The following is a 9497-nucleotide window of genomic DNA, read 5'->3' as shown; positions in this document are numbered from 1 at the left end:
AGCAAAAATAGTAAAGACAAAAGAACTCGTTAAGTTGTGGTTAACAGCTCCTTTGATGCAGCTGCATCACTATTGTGATACTTTTTATTTTCTCTTTTTTAAGTTTTGGATTGATGCAAGTAAATTGTTTCTAATAAACACAATGTTTTAAAAATTCTTGTTTAATTGTAAAGGGGTGTATTGAAAATCTTGCATAATCTCCTTTAAAAAATTATATTGTTTTTGACTTTGGGTTTCTCGAAAGAAGAGAAAAGAAAGTAAGGAGTGAACGAGATTTTGGATAATAGCTTGATTGATGGTTTGGTCTACCCCGGAATGTTTTCTTTTTTGAAAATATGTTAAATTATATTTCAAAAAAAAACTGTATTCTGTACAAAATCTTTAAAGATAGAGAAAGCAAGAATTAATGTCGCGAAGCTAAAAAACAGGAGGCAAAATTTATTTAAATGCTACTTTCTATCTGCGAGTATCAAACCATCTCTCCAAGCCCTCTTCATAGCTGCGATCCCCTGCAATGCGTAATGAGCTCAACCTGTTCCTCATCATCCGATCGAGTATGAGAATCAAGTTCTGTGGCGATGTCGGAGAATCCCCATGCCGTCGACAGTTTCGCTCTTTCCAGATCCAGGTGAGCGCTATTTGGAAACAATATTTCGCTAGAAACAGAGTCATCTTGTCCAGAGTATCAGAGAGAAGCAGGTTGAGTATCTCATCAAGTTTCACCGAATAAATGTTCCAAGGAGGTGGCAAGTAAGACCATACCAAACTTGATTAGAAAAACTGCATTCAAAGAACAGGTGTGCCTTTGTTTCCACGGGAATGGAGCAAAAGACACATGCCGCAGAGATTCCTCTGTTCCACAAAAGCATACAATCCCCTGTTGTTAATCTGTCACGCATAGCAAGCCATGTGATGAAGGCACACTTCGGCGTAGCGTGGCGAAACCAGACCTACAGGACTCCAACCTCTCTGAGGGGCGTGATGCCTAATGATATCCCAAGTTTGCTTCGACGAAAACTTTTTCCAATACTTGTTATTTTTTCCTCTCCATAACGCTTGATCTGAACCACTAGTACGTTGAGAAGCAACTTTCCAGACTTCATCTTCAATTAAGTTCAGAGTATCATTCCGGTGATGTTTCCTTCGGTGGCTTCGCCAGACAGATGCTAATGTGGCATAGGCAAATACACCATATGCAATTAATCCCATCGAACCTGTTAGATCTATTAGGCATCCCAACCCACTCCAATGATCATGCCAGAAAGAGATTTCTTCGCCATCCTGTACTTTCACACAGTGCATCGTCTTTGCGACATCTCGAAGCTTCAAGAGACGTCTCCATATCCATGAGCCATGAAGCTGAGAGGGCTTTAAAGCCCAGAAAGAGTTGCCGCGGAACAGATAGTGTCGTACCCACTGTACCCATAAAGATGTTCGATTTGATAGTAATCCCCAAATCAGCTTAAGACTACACACCTTATTAGCCTCTTGTACAGATCGAATCCCCAACCCACCTTCCGATTTTGGCTTACAGACATCTATCCAAGCGACTTTCACTTTCCTTACATTTAAACTTGGTCCGGACCATAGAAACGAATTGCACAGTCCCTCAACCTCTCGCACGAAACTTTGCGGTAATCGAAAAAGCAGCTATCCAAAAATTGATCAGTCCAGATATTACCAAAAGAATGAGCTGTAACCGACCAGCATAAGAAAGATGTCTTGCGGTCCAAGATCCAATGCGAGCCCGAATTTTCTCAATCAACGGAGCATAGTCTTCCTTCATCATACGTTTAGTCAATAATGGGAGGCCCAGATATCGCACCGGTAGCTCCCCTATTGGAGACGTGAACCGCTCTGCAATCATATTGCGGTTCTCCTCCGAAACCCCTGCCATAAAGATCGTCGATTTCTCAAGACTGATCTTTAAACCAGAAGCAGCTGCAAAGTCATCAAAGACCTGTACAATTCCATTTATCGATCAAACTGTTCCATCTGTAAATACAATAAGGTCGTCTGCAAAACACAGGTGTGTGAGATTTAAATCAGCACAGTTTGTGTGATATCCAAATTTCCTTTCCTTCGCTGCACAATCTAGCAGACATGAGAGAACATTCATACAAATGACAAACACATAGGGAGATAATGCACAGCCTTGTCGTAGCCCACGGTTACTCTGAAAGTATCCAACTAATTCCCCATTCACCTAGACCGAAAAGGAGGCAGATGATATGCATAATCATATCCAGTCCACAAATTTCGCTGGCATTCCTAGAGCGGTTAGGACATTCAAAAGAAACCCCCATTGCACTGTGTCGAAAGCTTTCGCAATATCTATCATAATAGCTGAGCGAGGTGGTTGCAGATCCATATGGTAATCATCGACAAGCTCTGAAGCAAGCAGGACATTCTCAACTAGAAGCCTATCTCTGATAAAAGCATATTGATTTGAAGCGATGATAGCCGGAAGAATACGTTTTAATTGATTCGCCCGTATCTTTGAAACGATCTTATATAAGACATTGCAGCAGGAGATAGGTCGATAATCTTTCATCGTTTTCGCATCTTTGTTTGGGGTATAAGGGCCAAAATCGTTGAATTCACACCTTTCGGGAGGAACCCCAATCTGAAAAAGATGAACTGGTACTATAACATCTCGTCCAATAACTGACCATGCTCCCTTAAAAAAATCGATGGTGAACCCATCAGGACCAGGCGATTTATCGCTAGGCATTGAGAATACCACCTGCATGACCTCTTCATCTGTGACATCGCAAATCAACATGTTCTGATCCTGAGAAGAGCATCGCGTATCCAGTATATTTTCAAGTTCACTGACGCCTAACCCTTGATATGCTGGGGGAATTTCGTTTAGAAATTCTCGAAAATGACTCTCAGCTTATAATACTCATCGGATTTTTCAGTACTGTCCCATTCACATCCACAATCTCTCTGATCGAATTCTGCGACTCGCGGACACGAGCTGCTCTGTAAAATACCTTATTGCTTTTATCTCCTACATTCAGCCAATGTAGTTTGGATTTTTGCTTCCAAAAACTCTCTTCAAGCCCTGAAAGAAACTCCCTTCTCGCTAAAGCATTAGACTCTCTCTGATTGAATGACGATGGTGAGACGAAGATGGCGAATCAGGGACTTGAAGAAGTGTGGAGACAGAGCTCATGGTTTTTGTTCTGCAAAATCAATACTCAAATTGACAATTCCTTTCTCTTACAGGTCCCAAAGTCTTGTACTAGTTCTAATTTTGCCGTTTTCTATAGTAAAACAGAGTAGACATTATCGTCAATGTCTGGATTTCATTGATTCCGTAAAAGAAGATGAAGTTTGAATAAGACTTAACCGGCCAATCAAGCATCACGACTTGACCGGTTTAGAAATGATTGGCTAATAACAAGTCATAATCTGTTTGGATTAATAAACCCTTTTCTTTAATCACTCTGTATCGTTGTTTCTTGCAGACAATTCTATGTTAGATTAAGTCCATCTCTCCTTCCTCTTTTGATTATGAGTGTCATCATAAATCATTTTTAGGGCTTTTTGACATACCCATATTGTGAATTATTTGTGTTCTTCGTCGGATTATGCTTCAGGGTTCTTGTTCCACGAAAAAAAATTGAAATTCTGATGTTGTGGGAGTTTATATTGAAGCTTTAGGTAGGGTGTTCAAGCTGAATGTGTGCTATTGCCACATTCTCTAATCATTTTAATTTTGTGAAAAGGGTACATTCTCTAATCATTTTTGGGGTATTTTTGCGACATACCCAGATGGTGAATTATACAGATAGTCCCACATCGTTAGTTTCGGATATTATACATGTCTATATAATATTCATGAAAGGAGTATTCAATCTACTATTGTCACTGGGCGAAGTGAATGGGTAAAATGGGCTTGTCTAAGTTCCGACCCAGGAAAGTCCCCGGGCTATTCTCCGCAGAGATGCGGCCTCGTCAACGAGAGAGTCATACGGTGGAGTCGATCCAATCAGAGCTGAGACGTGTGTATGGAGCTCACGTGGTCCCTCTGCCGATGATATCATGGCCGTGATAACACAGTTATTCACCTGGTTCTTAATTGGACTAACCGAACGGGGCTTACGTTCCAGTGACAACATCTTTTGATTTCGAGCCCCCATAAAACAATACTACAAAACATTTATCTTTGCATAAGCATCGACCTGGCATCTTGTCCCTTGTTGCTTTATTTCAATGGCGAACTGGAAGTCGAACTTGAATAGCAATGTACACAACATAACATGTTAAACGATAGTACAAAAACTTTCAAGATGAAGTGATGAACTATGCAAAGGGAAGATATTTACTTCGTAAAGGCAGAAGAGCAAAAGCAAGGATTAGAACTATTAAGTACAGCTCGAGCGATTCTCTTTGGAATGAATGAATCCCAATAACTCCTCCTTCGCTGGAGTACCCCCACAAGAAAACAGATAGCTTCAGTATTGGGCACATAATCGGGACAAGCTGCAGGATCAAACAAAATATTAGAAGCTGTGATTAAGGAGTCTAACAAGGTTATTCTAGTAAAACCTAAAATTTTGAAGGTTATTCTATTGAATTTTGTATAAACTTTATTCAAAACAAAAAAAAGTCATTTTTATCACTAGTGTTTTTTTAATTTAAAAACATATATAGGGACGTTTTACTTTTCACCTTCTAAGTGTTAGATAATGTTTCAACAAAAGACACATGGAAGGATATAGGGTTCCTTTTGAAGATGAACCGAGCTTCGATTGGCGAGTTCGACATATCGAGATTGCAGACAAAGTGGACCGTATCTGATGCTGTTTTGGCGAAGTTTCAGAGAAATTTTGCGAAGCTCATAGAATTATTCAATGCATGATGATAAATTTAGTTTTGATATTTGATAGATTTATTTTTGATGGTTTAGTATATTTATTTTCATGGTGGTAGATTTTTTTTTTCCCAACAGGTGTCTGAGCATTGCGATCGCAGACAAGTCTTGGGTGATATTTCTGGTAAAACTTTGGTGTTTTATTCAAGGGGTTTAAATAGTTGAATTTTGGATCTAGTAGGAGTTATAGTTTGTAATATTTATTGATAACAAATTAAAATCCTAATGTGATTTTAGTGTATTTTGAAAAATGATTATATAGTTGCTTTTGAAATGATATTAGATTTATTATTGTGTTTTAAAGATATTTGTCAAAAAATTTCTTGCTATTTTCTGTTAAGTTCTTGGGCTTCGCTACAGCTGATAAGTTTCTGGGAAGATTTCCGATTTCGTTTCAGCGTGTTCTACTAAGATTATTATTGATGGTGAATTTAGATTTGTTTTAAGAATTATGGTAAATTTGCTATCTAATGGTAAATTTGTTTTTAAAAGGTGTTTGGCAAAATTCATAAATCTATTTATTTATATCTTAAATTATTTGTCTTGCTAAACACATTCGTGTTCTATCTATCTCTAGAGTCTTGGATATCCAATTTTTTTAGACGAATCAAATTGCCAACCCAACTACTATTTTGCTTACCACGATTGTTGTAGTGTTGTGGACTTGTGGCTCTTGTAATTTTTCGTTTTTCTTCTTCGTCTAGGTCTTTATGTTAATGTCTATTTGGCACAGCACACAAACAAGAACTCAGTTCAACCAAAAGAACTTTCGGGACCTGCTTCCAAAGAAACGATATCAAAGAGATCAGTTTCTAGGGTTTGAGTGTAAAACTCGTTTTCTTTATTAATCAATATCTGTCTTTCAAAAGAAGTAAAAGAAGAACTTAAACAGGCCACTCGTCTAGGTCACAACCGACTTCAACGAAGATCAAAAACCAAAGCCCATAAAAATAACGTAACGGACAAGTAATGGAAGTAAACGCCAAAAAACCAGCAAAAATAGTAAAGACAAAAGAACTCGTTAAGTTGTGGTTAACAGCTCCTTTGATGCAGCTGCATCACTATTGTGATATTTTTATTTTCTCTTTTTTAAGTTTTGGATTGATGCAAGTAGATTGTTTCTAATAAACACAATGCTTTAAAAATTCTTGTTTAATTGTAAGGGGGTGTATTGAAAATCTTGCATAATCTCCTTTAAAAAATTATATTGTTTTTGACTTTGAGTTTCTCGAAAGAAGAGAAAAGAAAGTAAGGAGTGAACGAGATTTTGGATAATAGCTTGATTGATGGTTTGGTCTACCCCGGAATGTTTTCTTTTTTGAAAATATGTTAAATTATATTTCAAAAAAAACTGTATTCTGTACAAAATCTTTAAAGATAGAGAAAGCAAGAATTAATGTTTGCGAAGCTAAAAAACAGGAGGCAAAATTTATTTAAATGCTACTTTCTATCTGCGAGTATCAAACCATCTCTCCAAGCCCACTTCATAGCTGCGATCCCCTGCAATGCGTAATGAGCTCAACCTGTTCCTCATCATCCGATCGAGTATGAGAATCAAGTTCTGTGGCGATGTCGGAGAATCCACATGCCGTTGACAGTTTCGCTCTTTCCAGATCCAAGTGAGCGCTATTTGGAAACAATATTTCGCTAGAAACAGAGTCATCTTGTCCAGAGTATCAGAGAGAAGCAGGTTGAGTATCTCATCAAGTTTCACCGAATAACTGTGGCAAGTAAGACCATACCAAACTTGATTAGAAAAACTGCATTCAAAGAACAGGTGTGCCTTTGTTTCCACGGGAATGGAGCAAAAGACACATGCCGCAGAGATTCCTCTGTTCCACAAAAGCATACAATCCCCTGTTGTTAATCTATCACGCATAGCAAGCCATGTGATGAAGGCACACTTCGGCATAGCGTGGCGAAACTAGACTACATGACTCCAACCTCTCTGAGGGGCGTGATGCCTAATGATATCCCAAGTTTGCTTCGACGAAAACTTTGTCCAATACTTGTTATTTTTTCCTCTCCATAACGCTTGATCTGAACCACTAGTACGTTGAGAAGCAACTTTCCAGACTTCATCTTCAATTAAGTTCAGAGTATCATTCCGGTGATGTTTCCTTCGGTGGCTTCGCCAGACAGATGCTAATGTGGCATAGGCAGATACACCATATGCAATTAATCCCATCGAACCTGTTAGATCAATTAGGCATCCCAACCCACTCCAATGATCATGCTAGAAAGAGATTTCTTCGCCATCCTGTACTTTCACACAGTGCATCGTCTTTGCGACATCTCGAAACTTCAAGAGACGTCTCCATATCCATGAGCCATGAAGCTGAGAGGGCTTTAAAGCCCAGAAAGAGTTGCCGCGGAACAGATAGTGTCGTACCCACTGTACCCATAAAGATGTTCGATTTGATAGTAATCTCCAAATCAGCTTAAGACTACACACCTTATTAGCCTCTTGTACAGATCGAATCCCCAACCCACCTTCCGATTTTGGCTTACAGACATCTATCCAAGCGACTTTCACTTTCCTTACATTTAAACTTGGTCCGGACCATAGAAACGAATTGCACAGTCCCTCAACCTCTCGCACGCAACTTTGTGGTAATCGAAAAAGCAGCTATCCAAAAATTGATCAGTCCAGATATTACCGAAAGAATGAGCTGTAACCGACCAGCATAAGAAAGATGTCTTGCGGTCCAAGATCCAATGCGAGCCCGAATTTTCTCAATCAACGGAGCATAGTCTTCCTTCGTCATACGTTTAGTCAATAATGGGAGGCCCAGATATCGCACCGGTAGCTCCCCTATTGCAGACGTGAACCGCTCTGCAATCATATTGCGGTTCTCCTCCGAAACCCCTGCCATAAAGATCGTTGATTTCTCAAGACTGATCTTTAAACCAGAAGCAGCTGCAAAGTCATCAAAGACCTGTACAATTCCATTTATCGATCAAACTGTTCCATCTGTAAATACAATAAGGTCGTCTGCAAAACACAGGTGTGTGAGATTTAAATCAGCACAGTTTGTGTGATATCCAAATTTAATTTCCTTCGCTGCACAATCTAGCAGACATGAGAGAACATTCATACAAATGACAAACACATAGGGAGATAATGCACAGCCTTGTCGTAGCCCACAGTTACTCTGAAAGTATCCAACTAATTCCCCATTCACCTAGACCGAAAAGGAGGCAGATGATATGCATAATCATATCCAGTCCCCAAATTTAGCTGGAATTCCTAGAGCGGTTAGGACATTCAAAAGAAACCCCCATTGCACTGTGTCGAAAGCTTTCGCAATATCTATCATAATAGCTGAGCGAGGTGGTTGCAGATCCATATGGTAATCATCGACAAGCTCTGAAGCAAGCAGGACATTCTTAACTAGAAGCCTATCTCTGATAAAAGCATATTGATTTGAAGCGATGATAGCCGGAAGAATACGTTTTAATTGATTCGCCAGTATCTTTGAAACGATCTTATATAAGACATTGCAGCAGGAGATAGGTCGATAATCTTTCATCGTTTTCGCATCTTTGTTTTGGGTATAAGGGCCAAAATCGTTGAATTCACACCTTTCGGGAGGAACCCCAATCTGAAAAAGATGAACTGCTACTATAACATCTCGTCCAATAACTGACCATGCTCCCTTAAAAAAATCGATGGTAAACCCATCAGGACCAGGCGATTTATCGCTAGGCATGGAGAATACCACCTGCATGACCTCTTCATCTGTGACATCGCAAATCAACATGTTCTGATCCTGAGAAGAGCATCGCATATTCAGTATATTTTCAAGTTCACTGACGCCTAACCCTTGATATGCTGGGGGAATTTCGTTTAGAAATTCTCGAAAATGACTCTCAGCTTATAATACTCATCGGATCTTTCAGTACTGTCCCATTCACATCCACAATCTCTCTGATCGAATTCTGCGACTCGCGGACCCCTCAAGAAGTGTATCAAGATCAGCTTCAGCTCAAACAAAAGGAGAAGCTCTCGGCTAAATCATCAAACTTTTTCTTAAAAGCTGGTGATGTTGCAAGATTCTTGATATCCAAGCAACCGGTTTTATTATTTGTCTTTAAAGAATCACTGGCTAGTATCACTAACATTACACCGGTGCTACCGAGTGAAATGAATGATCTGTTGCAGGCTTATAAGGACGTGTTCCCGGAGGATAATCCCAAAGAGTTGCCACCAATTAGAGGCATTGAACATCAAATAGATTTCATTCCCGGAGCTTCATTACCCAATCGACCTGCCTACAGAACCAACCCGGTAGAAACCAAGGAGCTACAAAGACATGTGAACGAGCTCATGGAGAAAGGCCACATCAGAGAGAGCATGAGCCCTTGTGCTGTGCCCGTGTTATTTGTACCTAAAAAGGATGGGAGCTGGCGCATGTGTGTTGATTGCCGAGCAATTAACAACATAACGGTTAAGTATAGGCATCCAATTCCTAGGTTAGACGACATGTTAGATGAGTTGCATGGGTCTAGCATCTTCTCTAAAATTGATCTTAAGAGTGGATATCATCAAATTAGGATGAAAGAGGGAGATGAGTGGAAAACTGCTTTTAAGACTAAGTACGGCCTATAC

At 39.6% G+C, this 9497-nt stretch overlaps 1 protein-coding gene across 1 annotated transcript; it reads right to left on the bottom strand.

Moving 5' to 3' along the window:
* Positions 1–891: 891 nt before the first annotated feature.
* Positions 892–2785, bottom strand: LOC112083116. Its single transcript, XM_024150847.1, has 4 exons — positions 2255–2785; positions 1826–1960; positions 1477–1650; positions 892–1416 (listed from the first exon to the last, which is right to left on the bottom strand). Exons 1-4 carry the CDS (start codon positions 2783–2785, stop codon positions 892–894), a joined length of 1365 nt encoding a protein of 454 aa, XP_024006615.1.
* Between the last annotated feature and the right edge of the window lie 6712 nt (positions 2786–9497).

The sequence above is a fragment of the Eutrema salsugineum genome, unplaced genomic scaffold (assembly GCF_000478725.1).
Source record: "Eutrema salsugineum unplaced genomic scaffold, Eutsalg1_0 scaffold_7, whole genome shotgun sequence".
In the NCBI taxonomy this organism is placed as follows: domain Eukaryota; kingdom Viridiplantae; phylum Streptophyta; class Magnoliopsida; order Brassicales; family Brassicaceae; genus Eutrema; species Eutrema salsugineum.
This window is presented reverse-complemented; position numbering and strand designations above follow the sequence as displayed.